The sequence below is a fragment of the Vidua macroura genome, chromosome 2 (assembly GCF_024509145.1).
Source record: "Vidua macroura isolate BioBank_ID:100142 chromosome 2, ASM2450914v1, whole genome shotgun sequence".
NCBI classification, from domain to species: Eukaryota; Metazoa; Chordata; class Aves; order Passeriformes; family Viduidae; genus Vidua; species Vidua macroura.
The window spans coordinates 79,728,294-79,753,207 of record NC_071572.1 but is presented as its reverse complement, the minus strand read 5'-3'; the positions used below and the strand labels follow the sequence as shown (position 1 = coordinate 79,753,207).

General features: G+C 37.1%; 1 protein-coding gene across 1 annotated transcript in view; it reads right to left on the bottom strand.

Moving 5' to 3' along the window:
* The window catches only part of DLG2 (discs large MAGUK scaffold protein 2), a 985,470-nt gene that overhangs the window by 200,928 nt on the left and 759,628 nt on the right, over positions 1 to 24,914 (bottom strand). Inside the window, exons 17-18 of the mRNA XM_053971598.1 lie at positions 24,683 to 24,751; positions 14,180 to 14,336 (exon numbers count right to left, since the gene is read on the bottom strand). Of these exons, the coding sequence (XP_053827573.1) occupies positions 14,180 to 14,336; positions 24,683 to 24,751 (226 nt within the window). The remainder of the gene's footprint in view (positions 1 to 14,179; positions 14,337 to 24,682; positions 24,752 to 24,914) is intronic.

Sequence of the window (24,914 nt, the reverse complement as noted above, 5' to 3'; positions counted from 1 at the left end):
AATCTCACTGTAGGATAACAGATATTAAATTTAGAAATTACTTACTCTAACTTTCTAAAGAACAAGAAGAGTAGATGCTAACTTGATTTCTGGGTATCATTTCCCTCTATTTAAAAGCAAATATAATCAACTCCCTAGTTGAAAACCAGTATATTCATGTAGCAACATTAAATCTCAATGAAAGGCTCCATTAGTTTATATATTTTAATAAAATTTTTACCATCAGACCAAAATGAACAAGAATATGGAGAGAATGAAATAAATAATACTCTGTCTTGCCTCTTCCTCCAAAACAATATCTTAATTTAATGTCTCATAATAATTGTGTGCAGTGACATTTTTCCATGATGTGATTTCATTGCAAACTGTAAAATTTGATTAAAATGACTGCTTTTAATTAATTTAACATAATTTATGTGAAGAATAATCAGTAAAAGAAAATTTTAAAAAATCAGAAGAAAGTGCAAATGTGTACAGGAAAGTTTAATAAATATCAAAGGTGTTTTGGTTGTTTGTTTTTTTTTTCTTCTTCTATAATAAATGGGCTTGCTTCCTTTAGACTGCATTATACAATAAGCAAAGTAGCTGTTCTGAGCTTGACTGCACAGCCCTGATGTTCTGGCCCAGAACGAACTTGACTGCACAATTTCTGATACCTAACTCCAAAGTGAATTTGACATAATGGAAATAAGAAGAGCCTGCAGCTTTACTAAAGTCTGTCTCTTCTGCATGTTTTGAACTGGCAAAAAGCAGTTCGAAAGCTTACAAACAAAGAGGAGTTGAAACAATGGTCAAAACTAAATTGAGGTGGAGAAAAAGATGCAACAATAGCTCACAGTAATTACTGGGCCTTTGCATTTTTTGACTCAAAATAAAGCATGATCTTCTTCATTTAAAACTGAATCATAATTTGAAGAAAGATCAGATTTACTTTTGGCATCGATTGAGCTCTTCTAAAATTGGAAGTGTTATATTCCCTCTAAAATATTTGAGTGGCCCATATTAGTAGAAATTTGATTGTATTCTGAACAGACTTGTTGCAGTCTGGTTGACATCTAGAAACTGAACATGATTTCCATGTGGGTCATTCAAACAGAAGGTAGCAGAATAATCTGGTTTATTTTGCCATTTCTTTCTTTAGGCCACCTCATTATGTGTTTGTGCTGTGGTTAAATGAATACTTGGAACCAAATACCTTGTTGGATTGGAAAAGAAAGGAAAAACATATCCTTTCCCTGGGGAGGAAACATAAAGGGTTTCTTTCCATTACTTCTTTAAGTTGTCACTGACATAGTACATGCTTTTGTACACTAAATTAAAAGGTGAAGGAAAGGCATTCTTTTACCACAAAACAAACAATAGACCAGAGCTTTCAAATTCTGTTTAAATTCTTCTATTTGTTGAAATCATAAAATAAGAGCTTTTGGTGCCTGAAAAAGCAAATAGAAGTCTGAAAAATGACAACTGTTTACAGCCAGAATTCCCATTGTTTGCATTAAGAGAAGATACAAAAGCCCCTATTTATCTGCCTTAATTCTGCACATCAACTTAAGTATTGCCAAGCACATCATCAAGAGATGAGAGGAAAGCTGGGCCACGTTCTCCAGCAGTCCTGTTTGCTCACTGGGAATGTAAAACAAGGAACATTGGAAGAAAACCCATTAGGGATGATCTGCTGTGAACATGTCTGAGGAAAACCTTCCTCACAAGCAGGTGGAATAACCATTCTACACAACGGCCCCCACATCTCTTGGCAACTGATACAGTCCACCAAAAAGCACAATTGTAAGAAACCAGGATATGCTGCCAAAGTACAGCATTTCAGCAGCTTTTTGCAAGGCGAAGAAGGCTACACATCCAGCCTGAGGCCAAGGCTCTGCTGGAAGAGCTGCAGTAGTAAAGCGGGCTCAGCACCACGGACACTCTGGGACACGGCTGGGGGATGGCACACAGGAGGGAGAAAGAAAGAAAGAGAGAGAAGGAAGGGAAAGGGAAAGGGAAAGGGAAAGGGAAAGGGAAAGGGAAAGGGAAAGGGAAAGGGAAAGGGAAAGGGAAAGGGAAAGGGAAAGGAAGGAAAGGAGGAAGGAAGGGAGTCTTCACTCTCCAGCTTAGCTTCTGCTGTATTTCCAGGCTAGATTAGTTTTAGTTTTAGATTTCTCTCTTCTAAATTCTGATCTGTTCTGAGCCTACACTTTCTACTGTTTAATTAGAGCTGCACAGAGAAGCAAAGTGGTTTTCTTATCCTGAACTCTGCTGAAAATATAGGATCACGTCCCATCTACTCCTTTCCACGACCAGCACCCTCCTTCTCTGTTTTTATGGGATAGCAATTGCAGTGACCTTTTCAATTTTCCTTGTCTGGCTACCTTAGAGTTACAATTTTTGCCTCTGGTAAGCTGGTCTTTATGCTCTGAGGAACTGGACATTCTAGAGGCAAATTCTTCTCTCTCTGCAAAACAAGAACCACTGTGGGGGTATAAGCTGTATCATGCCTTTTTCTGCCAGGAACTTTCAGGAGGCAGCTAAGCCAAAAGAAAGGGATATCAAAGCATATTTGAAGCAGGGAAAAAAATATTATGCTCTTGAAGAGGTGTCTTGCACACACTGCCTTTTACAGTAGGAACCAACAAGATTTATGACTCACCAGACCACATGAATCATTCCAAACAGCACCTGTCAAGCCTAGAACTACAGGCAAAGACTTATGTTTTAATCCAAACTGTACAGAAATTCCAATACAAGATCTGCTTCCTATGTGATTGTAGCTTTTATGAATGCTGCCAGATTTGCAAACTTTGAGACTGAAATAATTTCACTGAATGACATCTTAAGAGCCATTTCTTCTCAATTCCATCAGAATTCCTCAAAACTAGTTTAATGAATAAAACTAGTTTAAGAAGTAAATGACACCTTATGAAAAGGACACATAGACTTACTGGAGCCTTAATGGACATGAAAATTGTTTTATTCAGATCACTAAATAGCTACTAGCATGTTCAAGTACCAAGCTGAACTGGAGATGATTCAGCAACTGCAAGGTGATCAATGGCATTTTGTCATATAACTAAATGGTAAAGCCAAGACAAAAGAACATGTACTTTCTGCCCATTGAGCCAATTGGTATTACCTGTGAAAAATACCTCTTGGAGTACTATACTAGCTAATAAAACAGGCCAGTGTCTATCAGCTGATATAAAAATAAAAATAAATATAAATAATATTTTTCATCCATTTTATACATGAAATATCCATCAAATACAATCCTTAGTAAGAGTATTTGTTATTGTTAAAATGGAAAGCTTATAATTAGCTCTTAAATTCAAATCTAGTTGCTACTTTTTTATTTTTTCTCCTTCTGTGTGGTCACTCAAAACCCCTTATATTCTTGCCACCACCAAATTTCATGGATCTCAGTACAGTGTCATCTTTTCAAGCATTCACACATTCCTTCTCCTTTGCAGTTACTGCTCTCTTTCTACTCTGAATTGGTAAAATATCAAACTGTCCCTCCTCCCTCTTACAGCTTTTACTTCACGCACAACTGTTACTTCTATTCACTTTCCTGCCTTTCAGAAATATCCCTCTTTCTCTCTAATTCTGTTTTCAGTGTTTGTATTTTCTTTTCTACTGCTCTCATCCTGGGTCACTTAGACCCTTTTAGTAGCATTTATTCCATATACCTTGGTGTCCATATACATCTAGAAGATATTTTTGCTCCTTCAGTAACTCTTTACTAAATTAACTCTCACATTTTCAAGCATAAGTGAATGGATATAACTAAGCCAGCGTTGTTCAGTTTTACTCATAATGCCACAGGGGTTTTGCTTCACATTTGAATTTCAAAGGCTAGTATAAGCAGAAATAATGATTGAGACTCTCTTGCTTCTGAAATGTGGTAAAGGTTTCCATTTTAACAAGTTTCTGATACCTCAGTGATGATAAGAACTAAATTTCAGCTGAAGCCAACAAGAAATAGGTACTCGGGAACTGAAATAAAAAGGCAAAACAATTTTAGAGGCTGCCCAGAGACAAAAGCGACCCTGAGCACTGAGTTAGAGATGAATTCAAAAATTGAAATCCTTGCCTTGAGCTCTGCTTGATAGATGTTTTCATATTTCCATCCAGAGTATGGCTCTGTGGCTGTGAGAGGTGAATTGGCCATTGGCTTGTGCCATGGCAAATCCATACTGAACTCAACCCAGTGACCACAAGGCGACGTGTCAATGGCTGAAGGGTAGACTGTCTTATTGGAGTGATGTAAGTAAATATTCAGTTCTCATGTTTCATATTAAAACTCCCTGAATCACAACATTCATCATTTATCTGTGGTTCTACAGATGAAGATTATGACACAGACACTTTGAATAGACAAAGCTCCATACTCTCAAATAAACCATGTTTTTTATAGCCAGTGGAAAGGAAATAGCTCTTGTATTCTCTAAATTATTTTCCTTTTGTTCCCATTCTGGTGGCTTGCTTGATCAGATAGAGGGTATATCTAACTAGTTTTTTTCAAAAAGATCTCCGAAAACTCCTTGCACAAACTATTGCAGATATCCCTTCAACACCCTATTTAATGGATGGCCAATTTCTATTACTTTGCGGCTTGTGTCATATGGTAATTTTTTTAATTACTCTGAAACCCAAAACTGACTGAGCAGAATGATTCTTGGAGACTAGTTAGTTTGAACACAAGGCAAAAGTCCAGCCTGGGGCAAAGCTCTGTATGAATAAAGCTCAGGGATTTTAGCCATTGTGTCCAGCAGTAGCAGCTTGGCTTTCACTTTTTCACTGTTAGCCTGGCAGTGCAGCAACACTGAGGGGTGCAAACCTCATTACAAATCTTCAGTGTATCAGATTTTATATAATTCTGCTTGACAGTGTTACACCAAAATTTGCCAAATCAGAATGTTTGAACTGACTGCACTCCTCCTTAAACTGGAAGGAGCTGAAGAGCAAGCGATCTGGCATGAGACAATTTTTACTCACTGAGGTAGTAGTAAAATGAAGATTTTAGAGGCATCTGATGATTTAATCACAACAGAAATATAGAGCCTCTAGTCTAGGCCAATTTACTAGCTGTGTATGACACAGAACTGACAGGTCTGATAACTAACACCCTTGGGGAAAAAAAGATATACCTTATTTAAGAGAATTGTTGGTATAATTTATTAGTTTCTGATCATGTGCTTGAAATGTGAGAGTTAAGTTAGGAAACAGTTACTGCAACAAGACAATTCCACTGTATGTTACAGATTGAAGAAAGATGTGGGTGAGGAGTTGTGGTGGGAAGGGAGAAATCCAGCTGGAAGACAAATTCCTAGATTAACGAGATGAAATTACGCAGCAGTATACGCAGCATTCCAGAACATGCTGCTGTTAATTTTTTTCCCCTAGAATCTCCATTAAGGTTGTATTTTTGAAAGTCATCTATTTTATTTTGAAGTTCCAAAGTGGCAAATCTATGAGCTTCTCTGGCAATACAGCCACTTCTCTGACTACAAAATAAATGCCTCATATTTTGAGGCTGAATATGTCTTAAGTTTCTCTTCCAGCCATCAGATTGGATATATTTACCAACAACACTGAAAAACCATTTGCTACCAGCTTCCCCAAGACTGACTATTTCCAGATGGAAGTGTTAACATGGACACAGTTCATACTACACTAAAATGAATTTTTACTGTCAAGGGGGATGCTAGGGTTTTTCTGCCATGAGTTCTAAACTCCACAGCCTCATGGGAAAAAAGATTTTGTCCCAGTGTTTGCACCCAGCTTCTCTTCACTGGGTTCCCAGTTGCCTTCTGTACCTTTAAATCTCTCGTCTTGTACAGGGAAGTTGCACGGGTGTCTCAGTTTTGTGAAATGTTTTTGGCTCATCATGATGACAGTGAGTACTGAACATATGTCTGCATGCATTGTGAGGGGTGAAATTGAGTTTATCTGGAAAAGGCAGAGCACTGTGCACCCAGATGATCCTACATAGACATAAACCCTCATCCTCAAATCCCAGAAATCCCACCGTTGTCAGCAATCTCAGAACTTATATTAAACAGCTGTTTTGCCCCAGATATTTCCATTAGATCTTGCCATGACAACACCTTCGCTCTTTTTTGATTTTCTCTATGTTTTTGGGAGGTTTGTGACATGCTACTCTATGAAGATGTTGATAGGTAGATTACAGGGGCTGCAAGTTTGCAGTAAAATGACATTTATGACTTCTTCTCTGTGACTAATGTTCTTTCAGGAGGAAAATGATATTTCACAATTTATTCTTGAAAAATTCATCAGGATTAGTACTCCTTCTTCTGCTGTTTTTTAAGTATCTGCAAATAGATTGACTGTTTCTCCCAGAAGTTTTCCCTGAAAACTGGGCAACCTATACTCCCAAATATTCCTTCAGTTCTTGAATAAAATTATGAATGGCCTGCATCGAGTAGTTCCTTAAGTATATGAGAATCAACTTCATCTGTTTACATCTAACTCATCTAAGTTCTAATTTGATTTTGCCTAAGTCCACTTCAAAGACTTTCCTGTTTCTTTATAACTGCCCTAATTGGATATTTGTGGATCCATCTCTTTTTAAAGACAAAATAACAACAACAAAAAAAAAAATCACTAAAGGTTTGAACTCTCATGGTCTCGCTTTTAAACAATCACTTTTCCAACTCTTTAGGAAATTAATTTCTTGCTTGGTTTTCTATTTTTATCAAACATTTTCTTGATGCCTTTTCTAATTCTTGGAAGTATGGCTCATTTTACATTTTGCCCGTCTGAATTTCCCCCAGGATTTTACCCAACATTTATAGATTTTTAAGACTTGGGCTCTTATTACCACAGTGACTAATTCAGCTTTCACTTTTTCAATGTTGATTAATTGAGTTCCACAACTGTGACTGCACAGCAAACTAGTTTTGAAGTTCATGTTACTTCCTCATTCCCTTTCAGCACAAAATCATAAAAATTGCCTCTACACTATATGGTTACTCAAGGGCAAGTTGTCTTTCTCTTTAGAAATATTTACTGGATTAATCTGTTTAATTCTCCCATTTTTTGGCTATTCTTCCTTATTGTTGAGAATAAAACCTAGAATTTTCTGACTTATACTTATTCTTCTCTATTCTCCACCAAAAACAGATTCATGAATGTTTGGTCAGTTTGGGTGGGATTTATTTCAGTAAAGGGAAGTTATGCTAAATTCTCTACAGTATGTGAAAAGAAATATAAATTTTTACAGCAAAATGGTCATCTGACCCATGTACACTGTCTGCATTAGGGCAAGGTAAGTCATGGCTACACCCTTCTATTAGCTAAAGATGGGGCCTGAAGGGTTATACACTTTGTGCTTCCCAACATGAGCAATGCCTGACTTTAGATTAATCCACTAAATATTTCTAAGGAGCTTACTCTACTTGTCCTTCTAGTTGGTGTCATCCCATTAACATATGACAATGCCTGTGCACTCAGCTCCTTTCCTCTCCAGAGGTTTTCTTTTTACAGATCTGTCACATATATCACCTACAATCAAGTATTGATCCTTTGGATATATTTAGCAACACATTCTTGCTTGATTTTCAAACAACTTCTACTTTAAAAGAGTCCAGTCAGGTGCACTGATTTACCCATATAAATCACTGCTCTGATTATATATTAAAATTTTCAAGATACACCAAGCAGTGCTCTACACATTACTACAAAGCAGGTTTACACAGTTAACATACTGACTAAGTAGGATTAATGTTAAAACCATTACAGAAGTCTATAGACAATTGCATCTAAAGGCCACAGAAACTGTTAGACTGTCCCATGCCTGAGGACAGTCATGCATCACTCACACCACCACGGGGGAAGAAAGCATCCTAAGGATATGGTCAGTGCCTCTGCAAACAATTCCTGTAGGGCAAAGGGAATATCTGTTACAATCCTGACACTACTACACAAAAGGGACAAACTGATGATCCAAGGCGAGAAGACACCAGGCCCTGTAGAGATGTTTCAAACATTTTATGAGGCAGCCGTGTTTTGGAAAAAAGAAAATCTGAGAAGAATAACCAAATGGTATTTGCCATTTATCTTAGTTTTGTAACTAGGTGACAAAATGCATTATTTGCCCTGAGCAGTTTTACTGCTTTTACCAAGAACAAAATAACCATTTTAAATTAGAAAGCCGAAAGCTTCTCTGTACCAAAGGAAGAGAAGTCAGTCTGAAGGTCAAATATAACTGCAGCATATATAAAGCATAAATATTTGCTGTAAGTAAGCACAGAGTTCTTACATTCTCTCCTGCTCTATATGGACATTTTTGGAGTAGAAATTGAAGAACGCTCTGTTTTTTCAAATGAATATTGTATTTTTGGCTACAGGTGTGAGTGAGAAGGTGGGTAGGAGTTGTGTGGGAGGAACCAAGTACAAAGAAATGTTTAAACTGGTCATAAGGGGTAGCAAATGTCTCACAAAAAAACAACAGCAGGACGATGCACAGATACAAGACAAAATCTGATTAATATATAAGATCCCTCTGCAAGGAAGAACCTTTTATAAAACACCAGAGACAATACGGAAGTGAGATGCTCAAATAATGATGTTGCAAACTAGGTTTATATAGTGCCATGTACCAGTGACAGAAAACCCCACAGAGTATCTCCACCAGCTCCTTCCCAACCTGAAGTTGTTTAATTCTCAGAAAGCAGCATGGGAAAAAGATAGTGTCTTTCCCCATATAGGAGTACATCCTGATACTACACCAGATCAACAGGAAAATCACACAGAATGTTTTGGTTAACTTCATTCACCTGATTCAGGTTAGATGAGAGGGGAAATGGAAATATTATGAGAGCACTATGTGTCTCTTTACAGTGCAGCCTGTTCTTTATCTACTCTTTCCTGCTGCTGTTGAGCAATCACCCTTCAGAAAAGTTGTTTTATTCCCTTAAGGTAACCTGTGGATGCACTGCCTGGGAGCAGTCATCTTGCTCCAGAGCAACCAGTCTACTTATCCCCTTGATTCTCCTTTCAGGCTCCAAGTCACACTGAATCCAGCCATTGTGAATGTAAAGCATTTCTACAGGAGAATGAAATAAAATTGATACTGCCTTTATGGTTCATGATTTTATGTTACTTTTATTTGTGATTAAGGAAGCACGATAACTGAAAAAGCAAATATATATTAAAAGGGCAAACTGACATGAAATGTGAGATGCAGTTTAAGACACCTAAATATAGATATGAATGCATGTAGTGTTTCAGCTTAGAAGTCAATACAGATGCTAGAGCTTATGAAGAAATTCAGCCTGCTCTATACAGCTCACAGGCTGCCAGCTGAATGTTCTCTTGCCTCCTTTGACATTAATGGCAACCAGACACCCAGCAAACATATAGATGTCTATTTGTAAGTATCTTAATCTGAGGTTTAACCTTGCACAAAGACATAAAATTCAGTAACTTCAAAAGTTAAGATTCAAATGCAAATACTTGCTTTTAATTCCTCATGCCTATTAATTTACCATAATTCTCTCATTTGTATACAACTTGATGTAGCCTTACAGAAAACTATGAAACTTTTGAAAAGATATGTCATCATAGGAATTCAAAGAACTACTTCTGTGAAACTGTAAATCTGAATTTTGCTGCTGAACTTGCATGTATAAACTAATTCACTCTGTTTTAGGTCCTGTACCTATTGAAAAAGTTGTCCATTTGGCACTGAAAATGCTTTGATGCATTCAGGCTAGGACACCTAAAATAAAGACTTATGTTTTATCAAGATTTTTGTTTGAAATTGTAATGCAAAAAAATGATGTGGCAATTTTTCTTTGAAAAGACTGAATTGCTTCTCCTTCCTCCCCAGGACTTCCCCCTTGTATTCACTACGTACATATTTCCAAAAATTATAAGACTTGTACTGCTTTCTGTCAAGGTGTATGCGCATTGGGTGGCCATTTTATGCATGTGGCTCATGGAAAAAAATTGTTCTAATGCAGGTGGTTTTGACTAACCAACACTGATTTCTCATTGTTATTTTAATAGGAAAAATATCCCTTAGCATTGGAAGTGGAACTTAAAACTGCAAGAATGGCATCAAGGAATATTACATTTTATTTTTATTGAAGACTGCATTCTCCTAACAGATAGAGAACTTGAGGTTAGATCTGAGTTCAAGCAGCCTCTAAACCTGGCCCAGACTTCTAAAATTATTTTAAACAAATCACTTAACACACCGTCACCTCATTTCTGCTGCTCACAATGGAAATGTTTTTTTCCATGGATATTCTGAATTGTTTCCTTTGGCCTATAAGTATCTGAGATGAAAATTAAGGAGGCATATATTCTAGTACAGTGGTGAATTTACATGGGTGGTGTGTGTATTACTTCATTTTAAAGACATTCAAAAATGAGAAAAAAATATTTAGTTGGGTGGTGACTCAAAGAAGCATAATTAATTATAGCCATAAGAAGGTAGCATTTTAAGAAAACACTCTAAGGGAGGAACCCCCACCTTCTCATGAGCGTAACACAAAAATTCATTTTTGGCCTATTTGAAATGTTTTACTGTCCGACACAGAAGATTTTCCAGGATTCTTCAATTGACCTTCAAGGTTCAGGTAAGATTCATTTGTTCTCTCTGCACAGGAGCATTGGGAATACGAGTCTTTTTTTCTGAAGTATTTTTCAAACATTTCCAATGAACTGAAAACAGGAAAAACCCTGTTATCCCCACTTTTCCTGAAGTTTCAGCCAAAGGCAGACTGCTGTCATTACTGATCCTGGGCCGCCACCTGGTGGCATCTGGGAAAAATAAATTCAAATTTCACTTGTCCATGGGGTCAAGGCTGCGGCACTATCCTTCCCAGCGCTCTCTGAGGGCTTTAGAGTTGGACCCCTCCCTCTCACATCCCGACAGTCAGGCAGAAGCAGAGGCAGAGATTATGGGATGATGTATTCACCCTCAGAGTGTCTCTCCAAGGCAATGCATGTAAAGGCAAAGCTTTGCTGGGTCTCACTGGTGGATTTGCAATCTATTTTAGGGTTTTTTATAGGTACATTCCCAAAGGTGAGCTCAGCTCTCAACCAGTCAACATTGCCATATTCACAGCACAGGCATGAATTCAGAGAGAGCCTGTGATCCTCACTGTCCACCTGGGAGACTGAGGCTTAGGAAAATGAAGCACCCTGCCTATGGTCACACCGAAGGACACCAGCTAAATTGATTAAATTGATTAAATTGAATCATGGAACCGTTTGGGTTGGAAGGGACCTTTAAAGGTCACTGAGCCCAACTCCCTTGCAATGCATAGAGACAATAATGAAAGAAGTAGCATTCTGAAAGATAATAAATACTAGAGGGATTGGCCAAAAAGCAGGTCATGCCACATTGTAAATGCAATAAAATATCACAATAAAAAAAATCTTGTGGCTTCATTGTAATTCTGCAATATCAATCTTATAAGAAGTTAAATTTAGATCTCTAAATCACTTACTATGCTTCCTGTCCGTAATAAATTTAACCAAGCTTCATCTGATTAGAAATAGTAGCTGTGAAGATACTATTTGTTTGTGTTAATCAAAATTTATCATGTTTTGAGAAACAAATGGGAAAAGTATTTCAGTAGGGAAATAAGTGTTTCTGAGGGATGAGACAAGAAGGTACAAACATAGAGAAACAGAAATATTTTCTGCAGTCCTTATAAAACTAAAGGGTCTGGGACCCTTCACTAGACAATGGTACAAGATTAATGAGCTCTGTGCATGAAACTGTTTTTTTCTGAATATGGCAAAATGGATCCATAATAGTTATTTGTGACTAAATAAATAACAAAGGCCTGACTGAGTGATTGCCTGGGGATACGTACACAGTCTAATTTAGTAATAATTTCCATCCCTCTCTGCTCAATGAACAAACAAACAACTCTTTCATGACAAGTAAATGCTGACGCAACACTAGTAACCTTAATTAGAATTTAAGGAAAATGTCACTACAAACCAGAAAAATTAGAGTTAAAAGTTGTGGCTGTAGCATACAGTTGTAAATATATCCTGCTAAAAATAAAATAGACTTTTAAATTTGTATTTGATCTTCTGGATTTTAAATACAATGTACTGTGAAAGGCTTTGATATCATTAGTCTCTGTTAGTCAGCCCTATTTTGCTCCATCTAACCAAAGAAAAATAAATTGCGTAATTGTCCTGAAGAAACTTCTGTTTCTATTCTTTGGGTTTCTTGTCTCTGCTCTTCTTGACACAGGCCTTTGACTTCCTTATCTCTTCATAAGGATAACTTTATAAGAATCTATTTGGATTTTCTTGCAATTCCCTAGAAACTTTCTACCTGGACAGTTCTTTAAGGCACTGTTAGGAGGAAAGGGTTAAAAGCAGAAGAGTGCAGAGGAGGATGGGAGATTCCAAGAGACCTTGCAGGTGGGAATACTGAGGCCTGGAGAATACCAGTGCGGGAATATACCCCTTAGATTATGCCCACTGCTGTCTACCTGCCTGTTTTGAGAAGCAGAATTTCTGTTTAGACATAACGTAGGTGTCTGAGGGACATGCCTGAGCTCCCCGTCTTGGGAAAGAGATCAGAGCTCAGAGATCATAAAAAGCACAGAGATCACAGCATGGTAGTGAGCTCTATGTGTGTTGGCCCTCAATAAGTGGGTGCAAAGAACAGCCTTGCCACCCCTCAGGGTGGACTGAGCCTGATGGTTCCTGCATTCCCACTCCTGTGGGAATGCCCAGGTGTTGCTTTGGCATCCTCCAATTAGCGAGGTAATTAAATAAATTTACTCTTTGCATTTCAGATGTGGTCTTGTGGTCACCCTGCCTGCCTGTGTGGACTCCCAACAGTACAATTACCTTTAAACACCCTTTACTTGCTCTTTCTCATATTTTCTTACAGCACTTTTAAGGAACAGGTATGATAAAATACACTGTTGTGATCCTCACAATGTCAGGTTACTGCCTCCCTTTGGTGATAACCAGATTTTCTATATATCGCAAAACACCTCCACTCACCTCTTTACAACTTTTTACAAAACTTTGACAGGTGTAAGGTAAATTCACTTTTCATAGAATAGGCCAAGACAATCCTTAGCAATGTAGGAAAACCATAACCAGCTTTCTTATGAATTTAAACATTGACCAGGAAAGTGTTGCATAACCACATTACAAACCACCCAGGCTGAAGCCATCTTTCAACCTCAACTCTAACTAAATTACAGCCAGGGATGCAGGATTCACAGGGATAGAAGGCACAACACTGGGAAGCACTGTGATACTGCAGCCTAGTGCATCCATCATTTATCTGGGATAAATAATTCCTGTGTTTCAGCTCTTAGCCCTAAGGCTATTTTTGTGCTTCACATGGAATCTGCATCAATTTGGGATAGTTTCTTTTTTTTTTTTTTTTCCTGTAAGGAATGTGAAGAATGTCAATGGATATTTAACTACATTTCCAAGGCTTTCATTGTTATTCAAATTTCTTTATATTCAGATTATTTCAGTCAGATGTTCGATTACGTCTCAGAGCCTAAAACACAAATGTTCTGGTTTTAAAATGTGCGATATGATTATATACATTAATGAAAAATTAAAAATATGTTTTTGAGTCTAAGTATGCAAAATATAACCTCAGGCTAAAAGGCATTTCATCCAATAAAATTTGAAAAGAATTTCAGAGGGATCATCAAATTCATCAGAGGCAGAGAGATAATGAACATAACCTAATTAATCTCCTTGTTGTAGCTATTTGCTAAGCGGTTGAGTGCACACTAGATGGCAGCCTGAGTATGGATGATTTCATCCTACTACTTGTTCTCCTCCAAGAAAAGATGAAATTAAGAAATATCCCTGGACTCAGTAGTGTGTTTTGGGAAAAATGGAATTGGATGATGGGCCAAAATATGGGATGCTTAGGTCTGCAATGTTCTTAGGCCCTCCCTGCAGTGTCACCATAGTGTAGGTAGCATTAAGTAGAGAAAAGTCTCATTCCCAGCTAAATGCAAGTAACACCAGTAATAACAAATGCTCTAAAACCCAAGGGCAAAATAACCAAAATATTCAGGAATAAACTGTTTGCAACTCAGATTTCACAACATGGAAACGAGAAAGACTTCTTTGTGTGCCCCTTGCAGTACAAAGAACAAGATGAAGAAGCTGGTCAGGACAGCCCAACAGAAACACTTACAGATAAGATTTGATCTCCTCGCTGCAGCTCTCCACTGAGATCCGCTGGCCCACCTGCGAGGATGAAAGACACGAATATGCCTTCCCCGTCTTCACCTCCCACAATGTTGAAACCAAGTCCTGTGGAGCCCTTATGCAGGATGATTTTTCGAGGCTCTCTGTATAGAAACAAAATTATAATGTTCAGGCACTCACGCTTCTTACTGCGTATTCATTTTTCATGGCATTTAAGCATGCTATATTTTGCCTAAAACTCAATGGCCTGCTATTGTCTAAAGAAACCACGTAACAGATGACAAAGCTGTTAACTGGTGAACAGATAAGGTAGGAATCAACCAGCATTATTTCTTTTTTCCCTCATGGTTGAATTCAAACATCTCTATTAATTTCACCCCACTGGAGTAATCTTCACTATGTTAAGTGACAAATTTATTAAAAGGAAAACCAAAACTTAATATATTTAATAATCTAATTTATAGCTATACTATATATCCAGGTACAATCTTTATATAGCACATTTTTCTTTTAAGTTCTAGCCTTGCTTTTGCAACAAATGAACAAAGAAAAAACTTACAACTCCAAGCAAAGCTATGGCAGTTGTGATCCTGACAGATTTGGAGCAAATAACACTTATATGATCAATCTAATCCAGCAGAATCTCATTAAAAAGTTTGGTTTGACACTATCAGGATCATGCATTTGTTAAGTCACATTGCATTTATCACTGAACCAGCCCAAGGGGTACCTGCTTTTGTCATGCTCATTAAAAACTATTAATTATTATAGAAATCAATAAATAATAACAAGTATATCTCACACAGCTCTTTTCATCTGTAAATTGAGAATATGACCCAGAGGATGTAAACATAACATGCAATTTACTGATGGGAATACTTATTTCCAGAAATAGGTAACTTTCCTAAGCAATCAAGGTAGCATCCTTGAGAAAGGGTCCTAAATATTCTTGTTCCCAGTCTCTACATACAAGGCCTCAGAGCTGGCTCCCCGTTGGGTACACAAGCACACACAACCACATATACATACATACACTCTTATGTTTATTGGTACTTACCCCATTTCAAATCCCTCTAACAATTTAATTTTCAGAAAAAGTGTAAATGCTGTTCAATTATGATGTATAAATTTTAAGCCCAGCCCTGCAAGTCTCTTAAACACATACATATGGGTGTCTGTGACTTCTCCCAGAGAAATAAGATGCTCTACTCATTAAGTTTACAAAAAAAAAAAAAAGTTGCCAGCAACAAAAACACACATTCTACAGAATGCTTCTTGTATAAAAGAGTCAATCTTTCCTCCATATTATACCACAGTTCTGCATCACACAAATGGATATTTCATTTCCATTCTCTTTTTAAAGAACAGAGAAAAAAAAAGATAAGTGATTAAATTGAGCAATGCCTTATTTGATATGAGTTTAATCTTATGGATACATGGAGACTTTATCTTGACATGATACTTCTGAAATCACAGGCATTTGTTCATCTTTGCCCAATGCTAATATTCAAATGGTATTCCCAACTTGATTACGATGTTAAAATAACATCTCAGCTTTCTGAAACTGAAGTTTTGAAAGACAAGACTAAAGCAAAGTATTACTCCTACTCCATATGGTCCTTCATCTCTTGACTTTTTTAATGTTGTAAAGTCAGAAAACAGTTAAAAATACAGCTGTGAGCAAAAGATATATTGCACTGAGTTTGTATATTTTTGAAGTATTTTTTAAGAATCAGAAAATAAAGGTAGAGGGCTTTTTTCTTTTGCATCACTGCTGTTGCTTTGCCTTGAAGCAACTCCTTTAACACCTTGTTTAAATATGTGCAGAGTAGACATAATGCGATCCAGAATCTAAGAAGTCTAAACAGGTTTTTAATTAGAAGTGTGGCCTGGGGGTTGGAGCAGAACTAGGACAGTGAGCTGAAAGCATGGTTTCTCTTCTCTGCTTAGCCCATGCACTGCTGAGTGTTCTTGGCAACTCATTTGTTCTCCCAGCTTCAGTTTCCTCATCCACAAAATGATACAGTGACACTTGTCATCTTCAAGTCCTACTCATCAGAAATACTTTGCAAGAGTTGAGCAGGTGCCATTTATTATTTACCAGAATACTGAGGAAAAAGAGGCAGCAAAGTCAAACCAATATATTTGCATGCTTTGCTGGTGAGAAATCAGAAGAGATCTTGTTCAAAATAAAAATGAGTATTTTCACATATGACAGGCGGCTTGGATCAAATAGTTGAAAGCCAGGGCCATGGACAAAACTAGGTCAATACAATTGGGTATCTACTGAATAGTAAGCTGTGCAGCTCAACAAAATGTTGGCCCAGTTATTAATCCCTGTCTCTGATCAAGTCAGCAGATTTATGCCTAAAATGCTGCCAGTGCTGTTTTATAATTTTGGCCTTTTGACAGCAAAATTCACACTCTGCTCTTGGATGATTATGTTCAGAGGAAGTTCAGACAATAAGGGGAAAATGTCAGAAGCTGTGATTAGAATGCAATGGGTTTCCGTCCCTGTTCTTTTACCTAATCAGATCATTTTGGTCATGACTCAGATTTGTCTGAATAGAGGATGACCATCCTTAACATGCCTTGTATTTCTTTAATATCTAAGTACCCTGCAGAATCTGAACTGTGGACTCAAGAACACCTAAGTGATGATGTCATTATAAAAATAACCTTTATCCCTTACTGTACTACAAAATCTATAGGAAGTAGAATGTATATGCCAATTCACCTTAATATAATAAATATGTTTAAAAAATATGTAATTGTTCACATTTGCGTAGTGTACTTAGAATGACAATGAAAAAAAGGGCTAATGATGGTAAAAAAGTAGATATAAAATTTATGAAGTTGAAGCAGGAAAAATATTTCTTAAGGAAACCAACTACAATACCAGCCACTGCCTACGTGGTCTTTTAAGAGTGATGCAGCAGTTAGTTACTTGCCAGTGCTTTATCAATACTCACTGAAATGTCCAAGCTGAAGATGAGGATTTTACATATTTTATCATCTGGTGTAGAAGTTACAGTCAACCCTTAATATGGTATTTAAGGAGGTCTAAGAACAGCTGTTCCAGGTTTTCTTGACTATGTAGGAAACAACACTAGGAAAAATTCCTTTGCCTCTGTGAAAAATCGCTATGAATATAGTTCCAGTACACATCAGAGAACACAAGACAAAACACAGATAAATGCTGTAAAGGAGGTGATGGAATCAAACACTTGAAGATGACATGATGATGGGAGAGCTGAGAACTGAAAGAAAAGTAATTCAAATGTGAATGATGCTTGCTTGTAGTTAATGCACTCAGAATGTCTAGTTGTCTGCAGAAAACAGCAACTAAGGCAGAACTTATTTTAAGATGGGGGTGGTTGGACACTGAACAGGTTGCCTAGGGAAGTGGTCACAGCACCAAGCCTGACAGAGCTCAAAGAGCATTTGGACAGTAATCTCAGGCACATGGTGTGGCTCTTGGGGATGTCCTGTGCAGGGCCAGGAGTTGGACTCAGTGATCTTTGTGGGTCCCTTCCAACTCAGCTTGTTCTGTGAAGATGTTTTATTTTATTTGGATACAATAGATGGCACTCTGTAGCTACCCTGGAAAAAGGAGCAGTCTGACATCCAGTGTTTCTGAAATTCATGTTTCAGCCTCCAGCTTTAACTATTTATCCCATTTACAATTTCTTCTGTGATAAATACAACTGAAGGTAACTTTATAGGTGCTAACAAAGCGTACTAGCACTTTAATTTGGTGTGTGCATGTTTTATACCCTCCTGCAGCTCTACACCACATACAAACAGAGAAGAGCAGCAGGGGAAATCAAACAGAAATTAGAAAGGAGTGTGAGATGAAAACATTCCTGAACTGACAGAAGGCAGCAGAAGGGAGGGGAAAAAAAAAGGTAAGAGAAAAAAGAAAAGAAAAGAGGAAAAAAGAAATCAGAATAAAGGGAGGCAGTGCCTCTGTAAAGGACAACAGGGAAGGAAATAAAAAGGTAGGGAAAGAAGAAAGGAAAATTTACATAAATAGATCCAAGGGTAAAGAAGCAAATAAAGTGCTGCAATCCACACAAATTTACAGGCTGAGAAATCAATGGCAGAATCAATTTGGATGGACTTGGTTACTTGCTTTAGGGGATGCATCAGATCAGATTCTGTAAATCACATTATAAACTGCAGGCCTGATGTAAGAGCAAAGGATTACTAATTATTATTTGAAAACAATAAATAGTAACAAAATGTCAACACTTAAGAAAATGTCTTCTGTCATAAAAATGCAATGACCAAAACCAAATCAAAGTGCAGCATTTCTCTCCTTAACAGGTTGGTTTGGTTTACATATGTTTAATTTGATGATTATCTTGAAAACAGCAAGTGCTTTTTATTTACTACAATTGTACTGAATATTTGGATTGATCAGTTTACTTTTAACAGAAAATGACAAGGCAAAAAATTTGACTATTACTATCATTCTTCTATAGACTGGAATCCATCGCAATTATAGATCTAATATAAGAGATTAAAACTGGACTGATAAATGATGGGGAAGTGCTTTTTAAAAACAAGTAATTCTTAAAATAATGAACTGAAAGAAAATCTATGATTAAATTGATTTTTTTGTGCTGCTGGCAACATTAAAGAAAAGAGTCACTTTTAGTATTCATCTCAAATGACACAGCTCTTTCTGTTTCTTTTGTACCATCTATAAAATTGGAGTGCTGACACGTTTTGTGCTTTTTGAAATACCTACAGAAATATTAAACAACAGTGGGGGCTTTCAAATATCAGACCCTAGGGATTTCTTCCATTTTATACAATCGATGAGGTATCTCAAGTCTGCAGAAGCTTAGAAATATGTCTTTGATCTTGATTTGGCTGCAGTTTTTTTGTTATGGCTTTTAAATTTTTTTTCTTTTTGTTGTTGTTGTTGTTGTTTTTTTGCCTTTCCTCCTCCCCCCAAACTGCCATTTTCTTCACAAAAGATGTTGAAAGCATACATAAATTCTTTGTTGCTTTGGTGTTATAGTACCACAGATCACAGAAAGCCCAGAAGAATATTTATCTTATTATTTGCATTAGGGTAGCATCAATATACAAGTCAGGGCCCAGAACCTTTGTACTCTTATATAGTGCAAGAAAACCCATTCCAGCTACTTGAATCAGCAAACAGCAAGAGGTGAAGTTGCAAGAAGCTGTATTACTTGGGTAAAGTCACATTAGTTTATCAGGGAGAAGAGCACACAAGGGATAAGACAACAGGAAATGGCTTTAAACTGAAACTGGGTGGATTTAGATTAAATTTTAGGAAGAATATATCTACTGTGAGGCTGGTGAGGCACTGGCATAGGTTGTCCAGAGAAGCTGTAGATACTCAGCCCCTGGAAATGTTGAAGGCTAGGTTCAATGGGCATTTGAGTTACCTGGTCTAGTGGAAGATGACCCTACCCATGGCAGGGGTGGGGTTTGAACCAGATGGTCTTTAAAGTCCAACCCAAGCCATTCTGTGATTCTCTGAAAGAACCCACCCCAAATCTAAGGCAGCAAGGCCCCTTCTCCTGAGCAGTATAAATGTTTGGCTTTTGACAATCCACAGTGTGAGCACTAAGTTACCTTAGAGTAATTTGGCTCATCAAGCCATTTCTTTTTCACAACAATAATTTTAGTTTTCCTCTCATACTTCAAAAAATTCTGATAAATACCTGTGTTTTTATTTCTGGTAACCAAAGGACATTCATACTGGAAGACCCTAAAAAAGAAGGTTCAAATAGATTGTTCATTCTTCACAGCACTGAACACAGGAAGATTGGAGGGACAGAGTATGTGCCAATGTGTGTGATGGTTTAAAAGCTGATTACTCAAACAAGAGATAATATGAAATTCTAAGTGGTTGAAGGCCTGAAATATTCACACACACCTTTTTAAAAGCCTTCAAGTTTTTGTCAAACCAAGCTTTCTTTATATAGATATTCTTTCATACTTCTACATCTCTTGTTTCACACAAATGAAAAATCTGTCTGTACTGTTCTCATCTATTGTTTTATTGTAATACCACTTCTACTGCATCTCAGCTTTTACTTTTTCCCTTGTTATTCCCTCTTAGGCTTGGTAAAATCTTTACGTTATGATGTGAAACAGCTCCACCCTTTGCTTCTCCTCCCTTGCCCTCCCTCTCATGTACCTTTGTTACAGTGACCAAAGCACCAGGACCTGGCAGTGGTAGGGAGCTACAGACCTTCCTTTCTCAGCTCCCAGTCCTTCATCACCTGCACCTGCACAGCTGCACCTGCACACACCAGTGTTACACCTGACCCTGTGAGGTCTCATGCCTGATAGTGACTTTAATTAGTGTTATCCTTCTTTCAATTATTATTGAAAATAACAACAATAAGGAAGCCTTCCTCTTATCTACTGCTTTCACATTGACCATCACAGTCCAGAGGGGTAACTTCACCTGCATAAACTGAAACAATGTTTTTGCCTTCTAATTGATTAGTGACTTATTCATTTGACCAGATATTGGTATACTAACAACTAAGCACTCAGCCTTTAATAAGATGTACATTTAGAAGATTACATAGCAAAATATCACTTTGCCTACTAAAGTTACCCTATCTGCTTGAAAAAAGTATTTTGTCGATTTATTTGACCATAGAGTCCTTGAATTTCTTGTTCATTGAACATTTAAAAGTAATGGCTTATTCTAATTTTAATATTGACTAAAATTTTAATGCATTTACTCTGCAAACATCATGCCTAAATTGTCGCAAACTTCTATGTATACTTAATACAAGAAAACCTACTGCGAGCCAGGCTTCAACCTGACTGATGCATGCGTGATTGCACTGGGTTATGATTTTATTCCGTAGGAAGACCTCTGGACTTCAGCAATCTTTCATTTTATCTTTTGTAGAGAAATTAAAGCCTGCACACCAGGACAAGTTTTCTGCTTGCAGATAGCTAGATGGAATTGGAATACGGGAATAATTTTTTGATTTGAAAAACTGGTCTGCGTTTTTACCACGACCCCTGACATTTACTTCAAATGCACAGTAGTCTGTCTCCTGGGTTTGAGAAATCTCGTTGATTCTTAGAGAGATAATGTAGGACAGCTAATATACTCTTTAGCTCTATAAAGGATATGATTATTCCTGTCTGCTTGTTCATTTATCCTTTGTCTCACATAATCACTTATCTCTCTTCCCTGTTCCAGGAGGTATATTATTTACATGCTAATAATCAAAATAAATCCTGAAAACTGCATCTCTGTACCACCTGCTACACCTAGCACATACAACTCCATACTAGAAAGGTTTGCTTTGCATCTTGCTTTTAAAAACTATTGGTTCCACATTGAAACCACTGTTATAAAAACTATTACTTACAGTATTCAATAGCTCTATTTACCATGAATGCTCCAGCTTTATAGTTTGTAAATGAAGCTGGATGAGATGGAACTGGTGAGAGGCAACAGAATTGCACTACCAGGAGACAGGAACTATTCAAATGGTCAGAAAATACCTAAAAATAGCAGTGCCTCTAAGCCATGTTTGGAAATATCAATACACAGGCCGCTAGTAGCAAGCATCTGAAATTACTTTATAGAAGACACTTCTGAAACAAAAAGTATTCTGTAATATCTGTCCTATTCAGAATAAAAATTCTTATCCTTAGTCATGGTTCAAATGCTGTTTATTTATGTATAAATATTTTTAAATATATTTCAGATGCTCAGACACATTGCTAAGTCAAAAAGACTTGATCAAATAACTTGAAATCCCAGTTTCTAAGAGTTTGCTGGTAGCATACAAAATTCAGTTTAGTGGGGATGCCAAAAGCAGAGAGAATAGCTGTCAATCACGACTAACATTAGAGCTTTCTGTGCTAGTATGGCAGGATTTCAAAAAAAAACCAAAGGCTGTTTTCAACTAATATTTTTCCTATTTTGGATAGTCACAGCTAAGATTGTTCATTTAAATCTCTTCAAAAAACTTAACAATATTTTCAAATTCAATCATTAGAGTTTTCTTGGTTTTTAAACCATGAAAATAAAACATTAAGGAAGTTGCTAATGCTGGCCTCCAACACCTCTGAAGTTCATGCCTTTATACACAGAATAAATCTGTACACCTCATGTACAGTTATCACACTGTGAAGAATATATGGCTTGAATATAATGGAAAAAAGTCTTTAAAGATGTCTTTATTTTTCCTGCCTGGCCATTCATTTTGTTGCTGGACATGAAGTCCACAAAAGCCCTCTCTAATAAAAAAAGAAATTGTTTTATGTGTTCATCTATCATCTTGTTGAAAAGAAGCTATTCAAGTTCTTTAAAAATCTATTCTGGCCAGCTCTATTATCACATATTCATCAGGGTGGAAAGGACTAAATGCCAGCAATGCAATTCCCTCCGTATTTCTTTGACCCTCCCATATTTAATTTTTCATTCATAGGACCCAATAATTATATCACTTCAGTGACTCCACAGTCAGTCAGAGAGAGCCAGCATGCAGGGTAAAAATGTCAGCATGTGCCAGGGATGCCTTGCAGGTAAAGCAGCTGTTTAAAAAGTGCATCTCAAAACCAATATAGTGATTCTCCTAAATACAGGATTCTACTGATAGGAACATGGTTCCTAAAAGAGAAAAATAACTTTGTTTTGACCTCAAATTCTATTAGCTGTAAACATAGCAGCATGGACTCCACAAAAACATTAGAATAAATTGAGCTTTAACATAATGAAATATTTAGGGCTCAGCTGATTACTCATTTCTGCTCAGTAGTGGAATAGGCTAACAGTCCTACTTTCCTATGTGAAATGAAATATGATGCAGTGTAAGTTGATTAGGAATAATTACAATGATGTTCTTCTACCTCCTGAACAACATGAGACCTGTGGTATCAATTGCAGATTTTCTGTACTGTAATGATTCGCACACAATATACGCAAGTTGTGCGGCCAGTACAGATTCTGCAATTTATCTAAAAATTCATTTAGAAAGATTGATTTCCAGATTTAAGTAAGAGTTTAAAGCTACAGGATGATTCCTGAATTGGTCCAGTAGACCAAGCCAGAGACATCATAACAGGATTTCCTTCCTTAAATTTCAACTGAGAAAATTATTTTTTTCTCCCCCTCCCCCTCCTTTTTTACCACCCAAATTGTTCTTGAAGTTCAGTTTTATTTTAAACATCAACTTATTCATGAGATGATAAGAAGAGTCAGGGGAATTTATTATGACTCTCTCTTTGGATTAGAGAGAGAAAGAAATCTAAAAGGAGGGTGTTTAAGCACTGACACTGCTTGTCCAGGACTTGAGCAATCTCCAGGTTTTTGATAGTCACAGCTTCACTGGACAAGACCCTGAGCAAACTGATCTACCTTAAAATTGGTCCTGTTTTGAGCATGATGGCTGGATGACAATGAAGGCTTTATTTACAGAACTATATTCCAGATGATAGCCCTTGAGCCACATGCACTTTTCTTGCATAATTCCATTATTCAATCTAATTTTCAATGAATAATTACCATAACTGTTTTACATATTTTAAATAATCATATTTTAAAATCATAGCTCTAGATAAGAAATTAAAAATGGAAACTTGTGAGAAAACCATTTCAGACTTCACTTTGGACAGGATTAGTTTACACAGGGACCAATTTATTTTCTGACTGCACCACAGTACAATTGTAACGGAAACTAAAAGACAACAAGATGACCTCTCTCCTCTGTGGAAACTTTATAGTCTCACTTTTATCACAAGAAAGAAAAGCTTTGACATATGAACTGAGAGCAGCCAATGATAAGTTATTACCCATGCCTACAGAGTTCCACATTCCTATGGGAGGGGATAAAAATGAATTGTCATTTTTTTAGACAGTCAGTGCAAACACAATCTGTGTTCCTGTGTTAAATATCAGCCTTTCTAATACTGTAAAGATGCAAGAATATTATCTGTAGTTGTGAGTTATTCACATTTTACACCATTGTCTTAGTTAAAATTGAAGTTAGTTAAAATTGAGCTGTGCACCCAGAGCTGTGTTCTACAGTTAACACACTCATGTACACAGATATTCTTATATTTTATATCAGTACTTCTTCATCCTTAGTTTTGGACACTGGTTTGTCAAAAGGAACTCATGCATACATGAAGAAAATAGAGTAAGACTTCACTGGGCTTTTCCATGATAAGTGGGAAGATTTTACAGCTAACACAAGTAAATATTAACACTAGTCAAATGAGATGAATTGAAGAAATGGTATCCAATATATCTCCATGACAGAGACTCTCATCTCCATGAAAACCAAACCTTTCAGTCTAAGTACCAAGAAAGGATCAGCACTAACTTGAAACTTCATTGCTTCGTCTCACAGACTTAAACACCGCGGTGTGCAAACCCACATCTAATGAACAGCTCTGTGTGTGTGGGTAGTTCAGTGGTACCTGACACCTCTAGAGCAGCTTCAAGAGAGAATCATCTTACCCTTCCACAGAAATGGTCCGCTGCAAGCTCACTGTGGGTGGACGCGTTGCAGTGCTGTGCTGGGAATGACTGTATGGCCAAGGAAGAATAAAGAAAAGCATTTGTTAAAGAAATAGAAGTCTCTCTTGCCCTTATTGTCTCTAGACGTTTAGCTAATGCCAAAATAGATACAACAATCAGATGGTTTTACATGTGTCTAAAGCATTTTGACTTCAGTGGTGCTCATCTGTTC